At 34.0% G+C, this 19,046-nt stretch overlaps 1 protein-coding gene across 1 annotated transcript; it reads left to right on the top strand.

Moving 5' to 3' along the window:
• The first annotated feature begins 449 nt into the window (after positions 1 to 449).
• On the top strand, positions 450 to 1,494 carry LOC149254416 (uncharacterized). The gene has a single exon (XM_089460156.1). It carries the CDS (start codon positions 804 to 806, stop codon positions 1,287 to 1,289), a length of 486 nt encoding a protein of 161 aa, XP_089316282.1. The 5' UTR covers positions 450 to 803; the 3' UTR covers positions 1,290 to 1,494.
• The last annotated feature ends 17,552 nt before the right edge of the window (positions 1,495 to 19,046 follow it).

The following is a 19,046-nucleotide window of genomic DNA, read 5'->3' as shown; positions in this document are numbered from 1 at the left end:
CATTTAGAAAACTAGGTCTTCCCTTGTAGCCATGTGGGTGAACCAACCACCTCCTCCTATTCCCAATCCAAGTCCTCGTGAACCTAATTGAACACGTCAGCACCCACCACATCCTCACCATGTAACGACAAAATGACAATTGGCATTGAAAACGCTGCAAGGGACATGTCACATCGACATTGCCACATAGGTAAAGTAAAGTGACAACTGCCACATAGGTAAAGGAAGGTGACTAGATATACACGCAATACCCATGAGGAAGCTATCACGTGTCCTTATTATGGAGCATAGCACCATGGATCATGGTGATGGATTTCATGACAAGTTGGGCATCAATAATTGGAACTTGTGAACTTTGAACAAGAACCCAGCTGGCAATTTGGCATCAGCATTAAATGCTAACCGCTAAACAAAATGTGAACGTAACCGTAGGTAAGGTTTGCAATAATTAGCGGAGAACGCGGATCGGAGTACTATATAGCAAAGAGGAGGAACTAAACAGAACGAAGGCGAGTCGAACAGATCCAGAGGAGCTGATTTTGGTTCTTTTCCGTTCAAAATAAATTTCGAGGTAGGAGGTTCGAGTCCTTTGGAGATCTTGTGAGCATAAAAAAAAACAGGCGGCCTTGTAGATTCTGCGGTCCGAGAGGCTCGGCAATGCCTAAAACGGCACAGACGGCTTTATTGACAGAAGAAGGGAGATATGTTATGTGGGAGAAAGAAAGATAGAATTCAATAATAATACCGTCGATTACAGCAAACAGTCGAGATTTAAGAAGCCCAGATTTCAAACGGACGAACCCATGGCAGCCACGAGCGCCTCCTCCGAAGCAGCCTCGGCCCCCGCCGCCTTTGTCCCCAAGATCGCGAGTTCGAATCCTGCCCAGAGCTGCGAGGTCGAATTCGCAGCCTGTGAGTGCTGTGGCTTGACGGAGGAGTGCACACCGGCTTACATAGCCCGTGTGCGGGAACGGTTCTATGGTCGGTGGGTCTGCGGGCTCTGCGGCGAAGCTGTGAAGGATGAGCTTTGCAGGTCGGATCGGCTTATTGGAATGGAAGAGGCGCTGAAAGCCCATATGACCTTCTGCATGCAGTTCAGGGCCAATGTGCAAGCTAGCCCTGCTGTGCGTCTTGTTGGGGCCATGAGGCAGTTGCTGAGGAAGAGCCTCGACTCCTCCTCCAGAGGAGGTTTGAGATCAACTCCCACTAGCCCCCGTGTTGTCAAGGAGGATGTTGGCCGTGCAGGGCTTGCGCGCTCTAGTAGCTGCTTCTCCACCTTGGCTAGTTAACAAGCTGAAGATACATGAATAATAACGTTGTTCCGGGTTTTGCTATTGTCGTCAAATCTCTGAAAGCAGAGGACATCGATGTTAATATAATGAAAGAGAAGCTGCTTTGTAATTTTTCGGGGATTTGAATAAGCAGCTTCGTTCTGTAAAACCTGTTTTCTTGTTTCTTCATATCAATGGCATATTGGGTTCTGTTCCTTTTTTATTGATGGCGATTGGTGTGAACCAATATATAATATATTTGCTTATTTTCACAGACATTTATGTTTTCTGGGTCTGTGTTGTTATGATGAGAATTTGCTGTCTTTTATTTTTTTCCTGCTTTAAATATTTTAAATAGGGCATAGTTGTGGATTTATGTAGATAATTGATTAAGTAGCTTTGAGTTTTCTCATTGGAGATAGCAATCTACATTTTAAAAATATTGAGTCGGGCTCAATGCCCTGGAACTAGTAAATTGGCAGTGACGAGTTTCACCCGTTTTGTGATTTCAAATCTTATGGGCTTCACTGAATACAATCGCTTTTCTGGCACCTCGATTGAAGTCGACCTATATTCTCTATATTGCTTTCCAGTACCAGAATCCAAGCCCAACCCTTATTATCATTAATGCTTTCGAGTCCCAGAACCTTAGCCCAACCCCTATTATCATTAATGCTTTCCAGTCCCAGGACCTTAGCCCACCTCATGTTCTTCTCAATACCTCCAGGCCAAAAACCAGGCCCACCCATCTCTGCCTTAATGCTTGCCATTATGCTTTTTGGGATATGGGTGGTTGGAGATTGCACCCCACACCTTAATATATAATGGTTGACAGGTCGTGTCAGCTTGGTGGCCAGAGGTAAGTCCCGGGTTCAATTCATTACCTGTCTAATTTCCAATATTCTCATCTGAGAAATCTGTGTACGAGTTGTTTTAGATCCATCTCAACTCACACTATGTCTAATTTCCAGCATTCTGAACTGAGAAATATGTGGAAACATGTGGAGGTTTCCAGGTGATTCAGGTTCAATGAGTTAAGCGTGGGCTTCCAAGCAGAAATATGTGGAGGTTTCCAGGTGATTCAGGTTCAATGAGTTAAGCATGGGCTTCCAAGCAGAAATATGTGGAGATTTCCATGTGATTCAGGTTCAATGAGTTAAGCATGGGCTTCTGCTTAGAGGAAACAAAAACCCTGGGGAAAAGTAGAAGGATCTACAAATGACAGTCTTATATTTATTCTGTGGGTCTGATTAAAGATCCCTTATTTGATCTGATCAACTGCTGCTCATTTAGAGAAGCATAATCTTTCTTTCAAAGAAGCATAGCCTTTTTGAAAGCTGCGGTGAGAACCTCTCAAGCCACAATGAAAATGTAGGTGTTTATGCTTAAAACGCTTAGACCCTTAGCTTTGTGTAGTAACTTGCACGTATGGAGTTATATCTGAGTCCTTAGGTTTGGCAAATCTACTTGGAGTTGACGTTTGATCCCTCACCTTTTATCTTTGCCAGCTCTAAAGCAACATCTAGGCAGCTTTGTGAGACCGTGATTTTACAGAGGGAAAAAATAAAAAAAATGTAGGCCATATTTGGTTGTTTGGTAATTTGCTGGTTCAATGACTTATTATGGCTTTTGTGTGTAGCTGAAGTGTTATGCTCATGTTTAATGCCGCAAGTTGAAATTGGTGGTGTAAAGATTTGGGCTGGTATGCTAGGATATTGTTGCAAGTTGAAAGTGGCGGTTATAAATTAGGACTGGTATGTTGGTGTTTACGCGCAAATTGAAATTGGAGTATGTATAATTTTGGATTGGTATGCTAGGGTTTATGCTGGAAGTTGAAATTGGTGGATCTGTAAATTTCGATTGGTATTTTAGGGTTTATGTTTCATGTTGTGAGTCCCTCCAATGTTTAAATGATTATCCTTCAAGCACATTTTTCCGGGAGCTGAATACTAAGACCGATATATTATCCAAAGAAGCTTTGGAGCTTTCTGTTAGATCCTATAGTACAAGGGAGTTTTTTGACGATATCTTTAGTGAAGTTATCAGATGTTTATCTCTTTGATACAATCGAACAAGCATAATTGCAAGCCAGTTTTTTTAGAGCTGGAGTATATGGAGACTTTGGGCCCATATTTACAGAAGTGCAAACTGTTTTAGAACAGCCAAGTAGTTGACAGTCATATGTACAAGGAATTATAGATTTGCGTGTGTTTATGCTGCAATCTGAATTTTGTATCTATAAATTTCGATTGGTATCCGAGGGTTTATGTTCCAAATTGAAATTGGTGGGGGTATATATTTGGACTGGTATGCGAGTGTTTATTTATGCTGCAAGTTGAAATTGGTGGATGCATAAATGTGATTGGTATAGTTGTGTTTATGCTGCAAATAGGAATTGGTGGGTGTATAAATTTGTATGCAAGGGATTATGTCATGATGCTTGTGTTTGGAGGAAATTGATGGGCACATCTATAGTGCAGGTTGAAGGTTGCTGGGGCAACTTGTCTTGTATGATTTGTAGGGTGCATTCAGCTTGGTCTTTTCAACTGAGGGCTATTTTGTGTGTGCAAGGCAGAAATAGCTGAATGCATACAGTTGAATTTTAGGCTGTATGTGTTTTACAGGTGGAAATCACACGTTCCATCTAGTTCTAGTTTTTATGTTGCGGGTTATGTTGTTTATGAAGGTAAGATTTGTTGAGTGCATGTATTTTCAATTGCAGGTCTCGTGTTTGGCTGTACAAGCGTAAATTTGTTGATTACATGCAGTTTATGTGCTAGGGCTTACTTAGTACATATGGCTACTGCATCTATTTTCTAGGTCAGCAGGTTTGCAGTTATGAATTCTTATGTCATCAATCTTGTCTGTGGTGGCTTATTCTATTGTGTGCGCAGTCGAGTTATTGGTGCATTCATCCTATTTTGTATTACGTCTTCTGTTATTTATGTACCCATTACTACCCATCTACTTTGGGTGCATCCATCAGCTGAAATTTTATTCAAAGAGAACTGAAACGAACAAACATCTGTCTAAAAATTATTCCATCGGAAAGAGACTGAGAGCTCCTTCGTAAAAATTAAATCATGACGACCCTCTGGCAGAGCAGATATAGAACATGACATGCTTTGATCTTGAATCTCAAGGCTTATTTGCTTTTGCAGGTGAATATTATTGGCTGCAAGTGTGAATGATCTAAAAGTACAAATTCAAGGTGAATGATGTTGTTTGAAGTGTGAATTGTCCAAGTACATATTCAATCATAGGATGAAGGCTGCTGAGGTGCCTGAGACAAGCTTTTAAAGTGAAATGATTTTGTGGGATTAGCTGTGATAAGTTTCTGTGGACTCTGCTACATTAAACGCATTCGTTCTGTGTCATATAACAGATTTCCAAATATCAATTTGGTCTGATGCGATTATTATCTGGTAACACAAATCAATTGAGACGTAACAGGTTTATTCTCAACCAAGATCAAAACTAGGATTTTACGGCATTCCAACTGTTTTCATCTTTTAATTTTGCTGGGAAGCTGAGGCTCAAACTTAACTCCATCTTATGTGATACCCACTTCACTGGATAATTGGAAGAAGCCATGCAATGTCACCTTTTCCAAATCCTGTATTTTTTCCTTTCTTTTCAAGAACTGGGGAAAAGAATGTGGTGGCCTTGAAGCTTTATTTTTTCTAACCAAAATTACGAAAATTTGTCTCCTTCTGCATCGTCTACAGCAGTGCAAACAATGAATGTCATCCTGGTAACCGCACCTCAACAGTACAAACAATAAGTTCCATCTTGGTAACCACACCTCAACAGTGTGGGCAGGGCCCCACCTTCTAGGTGAGAGTGCCAGACTAGGATTTGTATTCATTGCAGGGTGTATAAAATAATAATCGAATGTGATGTATTCATTCTCTTTATCTGGTATGATTTTGGCCACTTGTGACCCTCTTATATCTCTTCTGGCAGAATTTTCCGTCCAGGCCTTTTCTTTTTGCAGAGGATCTGGTCACTGTAGCACATGCACATGGATATTTTTAGTTTCTTATTTTCCATTGTATTGTGGAGTCAGAGTTGCTCTTGCAAATATAATTGCGATTGGGATGCTTATGAGGCAACCTTGGCATTGTTAATTAATTTTGTGGAGTCAGAGTTGCTCTTGCAAATATAATTGCGATTGGGATGCTTATGAGGCAACCTTGGCATTGTTAATTAATTTTTCAGTTTTGTTAGTGTAAAATATGTAATTAGTTTTGTTATTGTACATTAGGTAATTAGTTCATATTGTACAATAAGATCAATTAGTTTTATAGTGTAGCATAAGATTAGTGATTTTTCTATTTTTAAATATATAATTAGTGATTTTTCTATCTTTGAATATATAATTAGTTTCATATTGTACAATAAAATCAGTAGGTTTTCCATCTTTAAATATGTAATTAGTTTCATATTGTACAATAAGATCAGTGGTTTTTCAATCTTTGAATATGTAATTAGTTTCATATTGTATAATAAAGTTAGTGGTTTTTCCATCTTTGAATATGTAATTAGTTTCATATTGTATAATAAGGTCAGTGGTTTTTCCATCTTTGAATATGTAATTAGTTTCATGTTGTATAATAAGGTTAGTGGTTTTTCCATCTTTGAATATGTAATTAGTTTCATATTGTATAATAAGGTCAGTGGTCTTTCCATTTTTGACTCATGAGAATGATGAAAATGTTGTCTTTCAGATTAATGAAAAAATGCTAATTAATCTTTTTAAATTATTATTGTACAAATATGTAATTAGTTTCATATTATACAATAACAATCCCAAAAAATATTTTACAATAACAATCCCAAAAAAAATATTTTACAATAACAATCCCAAAAAATTAATTAACGAAGGCTCCCTTGTAATAATTACCCTTCCCTTCCCTTCCCTTCCCTTCCAATTTTCATTGAAAATCGAGTACCTTCCTAAAATGTAAATGAGCCTTGCTTCATTTATTTCTGCTCCCAACTTCCCACAAATCTTGCCACCATTCGCTATGTCCTAACCATCTGCCCAAGTATCTGATCTCTTTCTAAAATTGTGCTCTCTTTTAACAGGGCTAGACTTATTCCTCTGACAGCCGGCATCTGTACAGAATTTGGTCTTGAAAAAAAAAAAAAATTTCTCCAAAAGACTTTTTGTAATCAGTTAGGTATAGAACCGAACACTTGTTAAGAAGAGTATGGTAAGCAGTTTATTAGGATCACAGAAAATCCAACAGCAGCTCAACACATGTCAGCCTACGCAACCAATCTTGTGGAAGAGAACATTCTAAATTTATACCTTCACTAACCGAGGGCCCTCTAATACCCAAATCCGGCCCTCAAATTTGATGTGGCCTCAACGGTATTCGAAATTACTTTTTTGGTAATTTTAGGAATCTCAACTCTAAACATTAGCTCGGTTTTAGTTGTGGGAATGATTTGTTTTTCTATTCAATTCGTTATCATAATTTGAATAATGTGGTTTAAAATGTGTAAACAAATCTAGTTTATCATAATTTAAACTATGAATCACACTAATTAATTCAAAATATGTGAACAAATAAATCTTGATATAAATCTTGATATAATTATAGCCGAAAACCAGATGATATTTGATATTTGTCGATTGAAAAAACATTTTACTAAAATTTCTTACACAGCATGCTTATAAACATTTGAGCAAGACCATCCATAAACAAGGTCTCTTACAATTCACTTTGGTGTATTTATTGCATTCATGGGCTATCAAGATTATCAAGGCGTTCCCACCCGTTTTCGAATGCATTTTTCCTAATAGAGTTTGCCTTTCAAGTTTTGAATTTGGTTTATCCTTGCAACAAATGTGTTTTAACTTCCTGGAGATTCGCAAAGCAGTACAGGATACTTGGAATTACTGATTAGTTTTCCCGAATGTATGCAAAAATTAGGCCCCTTGGAAATCCATCATGGTTAATAAGCACGACATTCTCATCACATGCAACTCCATCTCCATTCTCCATCATGTTATGATAGGCACTTGCGTTTTTACCAAACTGATTTTGATTTTTGTCCTACAAACATCTATAGTATGTGGAACTTGAGTTAAGAATTTTTATGAGTTGTAGTCGGTAGAATTTGAATTTGAATTTGAGTTATGAAATTTTATAAGCTGGAGTTTGTAAAATTTGAGTTATGAGTTTTTATAAGTTGTTATTTTGTATTGTGTAAAGTATTATTTTTATCCTTGGAGAAACAACAAAATTTTTAAGGGAAGTAAAGAGTTTTTCATGGGAATCATCTAAAGTATATCTTTTCTCTTTGATTCCTTACTTGAAAAGCCTTCCAAGGAAAAAATATTGGTCCCCAACATGGATGATCTGTTTCATAACTGTTACCCGAAAGCCTTCTTTGATGGAGCGGCTCAAAACAACTCCTGTGGCTGTGGAATCCACATCATCATGGATGAAAATTCTCAATTTCTTATTTCGTGGAATGGAGGAAAAGGATCTGGATGCAAAGCTAAGGCGATGGCTCTAGCAGGGCTTCTCTCTTTCTCTCTTTCTGTCTCTTCTTTAAAATTCAGTGCGTCTCAATTTTTGGGGATTTCAAAGTAATGGTTGATTTTGTCCTGGGAAAGATCCATATTAGCAATCCTCAACTTGCACGCTGGATGAACAGGATTGCTTTTCTTTGGAAAGGATGGAAGGATGTTCCATTAAGCACATTTACAGGTTACAGAACAAGAAGGTTGACAGTTATCAAAGGATGGTGGTTGACAGTTATCAAAGGATGGTTTGTTTACAGCCCCAGGTATGTGGCACAAGAAGGTAATTTTCAGACAAGCGAGTGTTTTCTATCACATAATTCTCTTTACCTGAAGCTTAATTCATCTTGCTGGTGTCAGGTATGTTTTTTTGTCTATTTTGTCCTTGCTGTACTCATTTCTGTTTAGATCAATCACCTTCTTGGAATTTTGCTGTATCCTCCCAGGAGGATCTTAGTTCTCAAACCGTATGTATTTGCAAAAATATCGTTTGAGGCCCCTACTACAGAGAATCACTGTCTTTATGAACGATCATCAGATTTATGTTTTTCGGGGATCTCTATCCTCTTTATGAGGATTTTTTTGTCCAATCCAGCTCTTTGCAGTCCCTGTCTAGCGATGTATTCTGATCATTGTACTCCTTATATAATATATTAAGCTTTTTTGTTCCTGAAAAAAAAAGGTATTATTTTTATTCATTAAGTTTTATTTTGGTGCTGGGGAGAAATGATGGTTAGTTTTTCCACCCAGTTTCAAATTCTATATATAAAATGTTAAATTCTAGAGAATATTTTACTTCTACCTTATTACATTAAAGAATTCAAATTCTATATATAAAATGTTAAATTTCGGAGAATATTTTACTTTTTCTTTATTATATTAAAGAAAAGAAGAAAGTATTATTCATTATGACATATTGTAGGGCATTTATTGTGTGGCGAGGTGCTCTCTAGTTTAGGATGATAGATATGTTGTAATGTTTAACAATTTGTTTGGTTAAAAAAAAAATAAAAAAAAATTTGGATTCCAACCAATGGTTTTTCCCTTGGTATTTTTAATCAATAGTTTTTCCCATAGTATTCTTTTATAATATGGCCTATTTAAAGGCTAATATAATTAAACCAGCCTATATTCATGTTAACTGGTGATCTACGAAGAGCCAAAAAGATCAAATCTCTTTTTACTCCGGAAAAATTTGCACCTCAACAATTTTTTTTTTTAATTTTCTTGAAATTTAATAAGTTGTCCTTTGTAGAACTTGAGTTATGAATTTTTATAAGTTGTAGTTGTAGTTTGTAGAACTTGAATTTATGAGTTTTTATAAGTTGCTGTTTTGTGCGGTAAAGTATTATTCTTATTCATTAGGTTTTATTTTGGTGTTGGGGAGGAATGATGGTTAGCATTTTTTCTTAATTTTCTTGAAATTTAATAAGTTGTCCTTTGTAGAACTTGAGTTATGAATTTTTATAAGTTGTAGTTGTAGTTTGTAGAACTTGAATTTATGAGTTTTTATAAATTGCTGTTTTGTGCGGTAAAGTATTATTCTTATTCATTAGGTTTTATTTTGGTGTTGGGGAGGAATGATGGTTAGCATTTTTTCTTAATTTTCTTGAAATTTAATAAGTTGTCCTTTGTAGAACTTGAGTTATGAATTTTTATAAGTTGTAGTTGTAGTTTGTAGAACTTGAATTTATGAGTTTTTATAAGTTGCTGTTTTGTGCGGTAAAGTATTATTCTTATTCATTAGGTTTTATTTTGGTGTTGGGGAGGAATGATGGTTAGCATTTTTTTTAATTTTCTTGAAATTTAATAAGTTGTCCTTTGTAGAACTTGAGTTATGAATTTTTATAAGTTGTAGTTGTAGTTTGTAGAACTTGAATTTATGAGTTTTTATAGGTTGCTGTTTTGTGCGGTAAAGTATTATTCTTATTCATTAGGTTTTATTTTGGTGTTGGGGAGGAATGATGGTTAGCATTTCCATCTAGATTCAAATTCTATATATGAAATGTTAAATTCTGGAGAATATTTTACTTTTACCTCATTACATTAAAGAATTCAAATTCTATATATAAAATGTTAAATTCTGGGGAATATTTTACTTTTACCTTATTACATTAAAGAAAAAAAGAAAGTATTATTTATTATGATATATTGTAAGACATTTATTGTGTGGGGAGGGGCTTTCCAGTCTGGGATGGTAGAGATGTAATGTTCAACAATTTGTCTTAAAAAACAAACAATATTTTCGGATTCCAACTCATAGTTTTTCTCTTGGTATTCTTAATACATAGTTTTCCCCATAATATTCTTTTTTAATATGGCCTATTGAAAGACTAATATAATTAAACCAGCCTATATCTATTTATACTCGAGATCTACCAAGAATCAAATCTCTTTTTACTTTAAAAAATATTATATTTCAACAAAAAAAAATTTAATGTTCGCTAAAATTTATAGTAGATCCGAAATTAAAATGCATTTATACTGATTTTATTTTATTGTTTCTGAACCGCAGTTCAATAACAGACCCGGAATGTCCTTTAAAAGATTGAAATGAAATGAATTGAATTTATAATACAATGGACATCTTTATGTCTATTTTCTCATTCTCTTAAACCCATTTTTTTTCCGTAAGTCCTGTCGTTTTGCTGTGTCTTCAAGGGATATAGAATTTAATTTCCAATAACATGTGCACGGCTTTGATGATTGCCTGGAAAGCAAGAAGTTATTTTTTATTTACAGAGTTCTATATTTGTATCAACCGCAAGACTTTTGATGATTGCCATGTATACTGGAAAGCAAGAAGCTATTTTTTATATATAGTGGCAGACATAATTTCATGATTGTTTGTTTTTAATTTCTCTGTTGGTCAGTTGATAGAAAAAAAGTTGATCTAACTGATAAGTAAAAAATGTCGAGGGTAAAATATATAAATTAGAATATATAAATATAAATTTAATAAGAAAGTTATAAATTGGAAAAAATTAAGAACATTAAAAAAAACTATCTAAATATGAATTTATAGTTATTTATATGGTCAATACTTTTGATTCCACGAGGGATGAGCTATTACCAAATAAATATATTTATATTGTATTTTACTTTTGACATATCTATTATACTATGTTAAATTGTATATTTTTAAATTGAAAAGTAAATTTATAATAAGTTAAATTGTATATATTTTTTAATTGAAATGTAAATTTATACTAAGTTTTTGGGTATGAAGTGCAGCAATTATATATTTTTCATGTTTGGTTATAATTTCATAATGATTGTTTGAAATTACCTCAAAACTAGAGAACCAAGAGATGTAAATTTTCTTAAAAAATGTACAAAATCTATAGACTATAACTTTTATACTACTTGTACATCATGAAGATAAGAAGATCCATTTTGGCAGAACCCATTCCTCTATCCATAGCTGGCTCATTTAAATTTGGATGTCAGGTTGGGGAGATGCTATTATCTTACAGAGAGTTGACGATTTTCCATTTTTTGATGCAGGGCAGAGATTTCATCATTGAACTTCTTGATCATGTTGCAATGTTCTAACATGATTTCTATTGAAGAAGTGATGCTAGAGACCAACTGGTTGTGATTCAATTGAAGGGCTAGTATCTCTTCCTACATTGACTTCAATTGTGCACCCAAAGTCTCATATTAAGGACCCATTCTCCTCTTCCTTTTCATGGATAAAGGATTATGCCCCTTTAGGCTTTACTTTCTCACCAAATTGCTCTAATTGACATGGCTAGTTTAGCTTCTTCAACCCAACAACCCCCTCACTACAAGTACATGTTCATAGTCCTAACAACCAATGGCAAAGTTTATTCTACAATACACAACCCCAATCTTACATGCTAATCTAGCTATGCCCCAATACAAAACATCTTCCATTGTTTTCTCGACGCCTTCATATAGGTGGACCGCCTCTCAACTCAAAGGTAATATAATACAAAGGATATCAATCAACCCATCATACAGAGTGATAGAGTTGTCGTCATGCCTCATACAACCAGAGACGTAAACCAAGTCAAAATTCATAATAAGAGTGACATGAGATGAAGCACCGCCATTAATTACATTGAGTGCAATATATACCATGTATCCAATGGATTACAGTGCTCCCAAACTCAACGATGATTCCCTGCTCCCAAAATGCTCTTTTTTGGCTTTCCCATACATCTTCCTTGGGAAAGTTTCTTGAATGCTTAGCATCAACAAGGGAGAGGAGATATCAACCCAAATTAGGCCATACCATCCTAATTTTATCATGAAAAATGTGGATACCACTTGCACATATTTTTATTGAGCGTGTGAAACCTCCACCTAACTTGGCTATTTGTACTTTGTGCTGCCATTGGTAGCATACAAGAATCTGTATCCCCTTGTTTAACCTAATGTTGCATGTATTGAACCTGGAGAAGTAACATTGACCATGGACCTAAACTTGCTCTTGTCTTCCAAAATAGAGGTTGCTAGATCCACATGTTGACCAATGGTGCACCAACACATGACAAATCCCATGTGAATTTTGATGGGTTCACATGGGGAGTGGCTTTCGAGTTGCTGTGCCTTAACATGCTTCTAAAGCAATACATATTCATATGCCACATCCGTCCCTTAGAAGTAATTGATATGACAAAATCACTCTGCTTCTCTCACACACTTCCATGGTTGTCTGCTTGATATTGATCTGTGTACCCTTCTCGAGATGGTTTGGGAGATGGCTTTTTAAAAATACTTGGAGCTTCATTGCATGTGGTTTCATTTGATTCAATGTCGCATTGTATATTCTTTGGTTTAACAAATGATCCCTATAATGAGGGTGACAATGGATTTTAATTACCTTTTTAATTTATTGGAGAGATAACCAAAAGATTTTTCATTTGATTGTCAATCCCAGATTCGTGGGAAACTTGCGAATTGCCATGCACTGTATATGTTAGTAGAATCATGTGGGTTCTGAACTTGTGGTAACTAAATGAATGTCACAATGCAAGATATAAGGATCCTTTACAAGTCACCAATTAATCTAAATCACACCACACTTGCAAGAATAGAAAGCACAGTCTCTGATCTATGTTGTAGGAAAGAAAATTATGAGAAAATAAAGCACTCTTGTGGGAAAAGTAAATCACACCAATTTCTAGAGGTGACTTGCTCAAATGTTAAGAATGCCCTTGATTGTTGTAATTGTTATGCAACTGCATGTGGAATGAAAATGAATTGACTTGCAAAATGTTAACTCACTCTTATAAATAGATCAGAACCATGAATCAAATGCATATAGTAACCAATCCACACTTGTTCAAGAAGATAGAACTGTTAGAATTCTAAGCATAAAGTAATGTTAATGCTACAACAGAGTTGCAACAATGAACCAAACTCACACAGGTCCATAATTTCTTCACAAAATCGATCAGTAAGTGAATAAGAAGAATATTAACACTAGAATTGCAACAATTAGAAACCTATTGGAGTTGCAACAATTAACTATTTGGAATTGCAGTTGTATGAAAAGGTGTATATGTAGAAATGAAATAGAAACATAATTATAATTACAACTATGCTATTAGTATAAATAGTACCCGACTAAGGAGGGGGCCCTACCTCCTTAGATGAGGCACTAGTTAGGAAAGCTATAAAATACGTATGTTTAACACAACATTACTCGAACAAAAGAAATTATATCGCTGAAAGAATGTCTTCAGCACAATTTCAAGCAACAACTTCTCTCATCTCTATCTCTTACTCTTTCTTACTTCTGCTTACCCAGCTCAGGGAGAGCAGGGGTTTTTATACAATATGTCTTCTATCTAAGAATGAATTAAATAGGTCGATGGACAACCATGAAAATCAGGTTGTTCATTCTGCTACATTGATTCTTTCAAAGAATGGAAAAAATAAGCAAGATTGACTCTATTCAGCTGCGTGATAGGTGACGGTTGAGTCAATTTTTTTTCTTGGTTGTCCACTTGTCCCTATCTCTTTCTCGTGTTAGAATCCATGCCAACTTGTTTAATTGGTCTAAGATCGCTAATTGGATAGTTGATTGTTGCACTGGCACCATTGATGCAGAGTGGCAGCAATGGACAAACTAAAGAGTTGCAACAATTGCACCATAAGAGGAGGCAACATAAGTTGTAGAAACAATGTCAAGGATAACATGAGTTGCAATATTGATAGTCGCAACACAAGTGAGGAACTGCAACGACGATGAGGAGTAACAACAACAATGAGGAGTAAAGGTAAAGATGAAGAATAACAAAAAATGACGAGGAGTAGCGAACAAAGTTATCAACTTAATAAGATGGAACCTCAAAATGAGAACTGTAGCCCCAAAAAACCTATTTTTGCCAAAAAAAACATGAAAAATCACCCTGAAAACGAAAAGTGTTGATGCCGCATCAACATTTTATTATTACTATTTTTTTTTTTGAAATTCCAATTTCTTTTACCAACGACATTAAAAACTAAAATTTTTGTGCAATAAGCATGGAGAAACACCCCAAAATCGAAACATCAACACTAATTTTTCTTCTTCTTAATTCGAGTCAAAATTCCATTTTTTTTTTAAACAATGGTGTTAACAACTAAAATTTATGTGGAATAAACGTGAAAAATACTTCGAAATAAAAAAATGTTGATGCTACATCAAAAAAAATTTAATTGTTAAAATTCTAGCATTTTTTAGCAATGACATTAAAAAAAATTCCATGACTTCGAAAAACCTAAATTCCAATAGTTTTCAATGACAATTTTAAAGATAAAATATCATGTCTCTAAAAAACTTTAAAATTCCAACAATTTTCAACCATGGCGTTAAAGATAAATATCATCACTCAGAGAAACCTTAAATTTTGACATTTTTCGATCATGGTGTTAAAGGTAAAATATCAGAACTTCGAAAAACTTGAAATTCAAATTTTTTCAGCCATTGAATTAAAACCAAATATCATTACTAAAAAAATCCTTAAAAATGAATACATAAATCATAGAGTCATTATACCAAGAGTATTTTTTTTAAATGTTAAAAGTTTACCTCTTTAAAAATCTTATCCTAAGACAATGTGACACGTGTAAGTAAAATTTAAAAATCAACCATCAAATTGACATATAGTGAGGACAAACTTAATCCATTGTAACAAAAATTTAAAAAGCACCTAACAAATTGGCACATAGTGGGGTTGATTTGCTACTCGAACATTGACACAATGATTGTAATTAAGAAAAAGGGTAAAAAATGAAAAAAAAAAATGAAAAATGAAAAACAAAATGAACAAAATTAGATTTTTTTTAATAAACAAAATTAAAAAAATTAAAACATAAAAATAATAGTTAAAACATTAAAAATCACAAAATAATAATAATAATAATAATAATAATAATTTAAAAATGGGAAAAAAATTTCGAGTGTAAAATTAAAAAAAAATATTATTTATTATCCAATTTTAAAGTCACGGCCAAGACAAACACCAAATTGGTGTATGAGACCCCTTGTTTGTGGGACAATGGACCCACCTTCATGCATCAATTTAACTACTAAGTCTACGAAGGCATACATAACCTACCCCTCTCGTTTTGAACATGTGACCTCTTAGGAGGAAACACATGCTCTTAACCATTAGGCCCACTCAAGTTGTATAACAAAACAATAACTCATAAGGGGAAAAAATTAGTGATAAAAAAAACCCACTATAAATACCTAATTAAACAAATAAAAACAAACAAAAATTAAAAATAATTAGAAAAACAAATTAATTAATAGAAAATTAAAATTAAAGTAATAAAGAAACATATAATATATAAAATTATTAAAATCAAATTTTATATATATATATATATGGAGAAAGATTGAGCAAATCGAGAAGCGTTTTATAACTTTTAACCTAAAATTTAAAAGTAATACACCCTATCCTATTCTCCTTATAGAAGTAGGTCTTTCCCCTATTGAGAGCCTAGTTATGATTATGTTTCTGCTGTACAAGCACAAACTCAATAACATAGACGATCATAGACTTCCTAAGCTAGCTTTAAATTCCAGTGAAAACGACCTAAGGCTCAATCGGGGGTGGCATAAAGACACAAGGTCTTGGTTAAACTATTGGGAGATCAACGAGAATGATGCATTGCAAAACATAAATAACATTAAAGATATTGTTACTTCTAAGTTCAAAGAAAAAATGTGGTGTGAGAAAGATTTAGCGGCTAAAAGAAAATTAAGTTATTATAAGAAGGTTATCAACCCCACCCTAGAAGATCAAAAGTATCTCTCTATTTTAACTGGCTCAAAGAAGAAAATTAATATAGTAAAGATTAGAACAAATTCTCATGAGCTCCATGGTGAAATAGGTCGTTGGGCAGTGCCTAAAACGCCATGGATGGAAAGGATCTGCCATATATGTGAGAATAGGAACATCGAGGATGAAAACCACTTCCTCTTAGAGTGCTCTGTGTAGAACCACATTAGATCTCAGTGTCACAATCTTTGTTACGATACTGACCTTCCTAGCCTTTTACAATGTCAAAATTATAGTGAGCTTGGGAGGCTTCTCTCCAAGCTTTTTGAGCATAGGAATAAAATCTTAAATCAAAATAAATAATTTTTTTCTTTAGGTCCGATAGACCAACATTTGGTCTCAGCGGACGTTAACCATCATCATCATCATAGATACATTTTAATTTAAAAAAATTAAAAATTTAAAAATATAAAAAAGTAAATAAGAAATATATATATATATATATTTGTTGACTTTTTTTTTTGCACAATCCCTAGTTGATTCTCGGAATTAATGGGAATGTGCCGAGAGAAAACATGTTTGCTTATATATATATATATATATATATATATATATATATATAATATTTGTTATTTTTTAAAATATATTATAGATGTTTGATTTTTTTTAATTATTTATAATATGCTATTATTATTATTTTTTAATTGATATTTTAGCATGTTTTTAAATTTTGTATGATACTTTTTAGTTATTTATATTTTAGATCTATTTTTCAAATTTTCCGTTTCTTTGGTGTTTATTTTTCAATTTGATATATATATATATATATATATATATATATATCATGGAAAATCACAACTTTTTATTAAGATAGTAAAAAGTTACATGTGCACATGCCATAAGGCATTCAACCTATCAGTTATCCAAGTGAAACTCAAAAAACCGGGCTCCATATAAACCAACCCTGTGATAATCTAGTATTGAGAAATAATTCCTCACGAGAGGAGAAAAAACCAAAAAAATAATTAAGTCCATCATAGCAAACACACATATTAAAAAAACTTGGCACAATTGAAATTGTTTCCAAGAGTATATGAAAACAGAAAAACATTCTAAAACATATATAAATAAAGTTGTAACTGCATGTATCATAGCTCAAAAAATGGAGGATGTTGGTATGTCTGAACAATCTTGTCTATTGACTCGCTCCCCTGCTATAATCCACGAGTCTGTCGTACACCCTCCTTAGAAAGGAGGTCCGCATCAACATTTCATTCCCTATAAATGTGGTAGCACGTAATGAAATAAAAGGAATGTTTTAATAAAAATATTTCATCAAGAATAAGAGACAAAGTGTGGTAGTGACATCTCTAGACAATACTAAATCAATTGATAACATTAAGTGAATCTCCAAAACCTTGTAGAGAGCGGCATTACTTTTCCAAGGCCTAGCATAGAAGAAATTTGAGAGATAGTAGCTCAACAACATTGTTCATTCCTCTTCCCAGACCAACTTTTGATTTCAGGAAATGATGATTGTTGAAATAAAGGATGAAACCCCCACCACAAACCCCATTTGAGTCTGAAGCTCCATCAAAATATGACCACGAATTGTTGGGATTAATTTCTTCAGCAGTAATAACCTGAAAATATTGTGATGTGACTTTAGAAGGCAAGAGAGAGAGTAGATAGCAACAATTTCTGATGTAATAAGGGATGGAGATGGTGACAAATCTCAGATAGTTGCTTTATTCTTGGTGAGCCATATACCCCAACAAAAAAGAGGCGGAATGTTCCTTTATTTCTCATCTTTGCTTGAGTCCCACCATGATTTCCAGGCCTCCCCAAAAGATATACCTCTTCAATCCAAACCACATCTAAAAACATTGGGGGAAATTTCATCCTAAAGTGGTTTCCTAAGGAAAAATAATTAAATAATAATTAAAATAATAAAATAAGAGTTTTGAATTTTGGAGGACAAATATATATATATATATATATATATATATATATATATATTTTTTAACTGTATTTTTGACTTATTTATTGATAGGTTTACTCAAATTTGAAGTGTAGACACTTGTTGGACGCAAAATTAAATTTCACATCCAACGAGTATTCATTATGCATACTTCTAAGAAAACACACATTGATAAAAATTAAAGATACATTAAAAAATCATGTTCAACCAGTTTTTTTAATGTATCTTCAATTTTTATCAATGTGGATCTTCTAAGAAGTATGCATAATGGGTACTAGTTGGACGAATAAATTAATTCTGCATCTAAAGAGTATCCACACTTAAAATTTGAGTAAACCTATAAGGAGATAAGCCAAAAATACAATTAAAAAAATAGTTTTCTTTCTTTTCCCTCCAAAATATTTACATGTACCTCTTTTTAAATTTAAAGAGTTTTGATTGGTTTAGATATTATGAGGGCACTTTTAAGCTGAAATTTCCCCTAATTTCTGTTTCATTTTTTTCTAGTTGTGTTTGAAGTGAAAGGGCAAGTGATGCAAAGATGAGTAATTGATTGTTCCGCGTTATTGCATAGAATACACCAACCCAATCCTTCTTTATGCCTTTTCCATTGATTATCCAATATAGGAAGTTTATTCTTGATGAGGGACCATAGAAACAACCTGGATTTTGTTAGACATTCTAGTTTCTAGATCTTATTCCACCACCATTCTGGATCCAATTTCCTCCTAGTTCGAATCTCGTACATGTATCCAAATTTTGGGGCATAAAGACCGGAGGGTGAATGTACCTATTGAAGGGAGTCTTCTCTATTAGAAATTCTAATGTGTGATCTGTTGAGGGCCGCAATATATTCACACCATAAAGCCATGAATTCACAAAAAAAGATTCATATGAGTGGCATTTTTCCATCCCTAGGACCAAAGTGTAGTTCACCACTCCTCCGCTACCTAGTGTAAAAACACAAACCCCCATTCATTCAAAATTTCCACCAGCTCACGAGGAAG

This window comes from Pinus tabuliformis, chromosome 7 (assembly GCF_031772625.1).
Source record: "Pinus tabuliformis cultivar Carrire ecotype Pingquan chromosome 7, CPIR1, whole genome shotgun sequence".
In the NCBI taxonomy this organism is placed as follows: domain Eukaryota; kingdom Viridiplantae; phylum Streptophyta; class Pinopsida; order Pinales; family Pinaceae; genus Pinus; species Pinus tabuliformis.
Note: the sequence above shows the minus strand (reverse complement) of the source record. Positions and strands in the feature narration are given on the sequence as shown.

What these genes read in the sequence shown, in the direction of transcription:
- LOC149254416 (XM_089460156.1), top strand. Translation starts at nt 804, where the DNA reads ATGGCAGCCACGAGCGCCTCCTCCGAAGCAGCCTCGGCCCCCGCCGCC.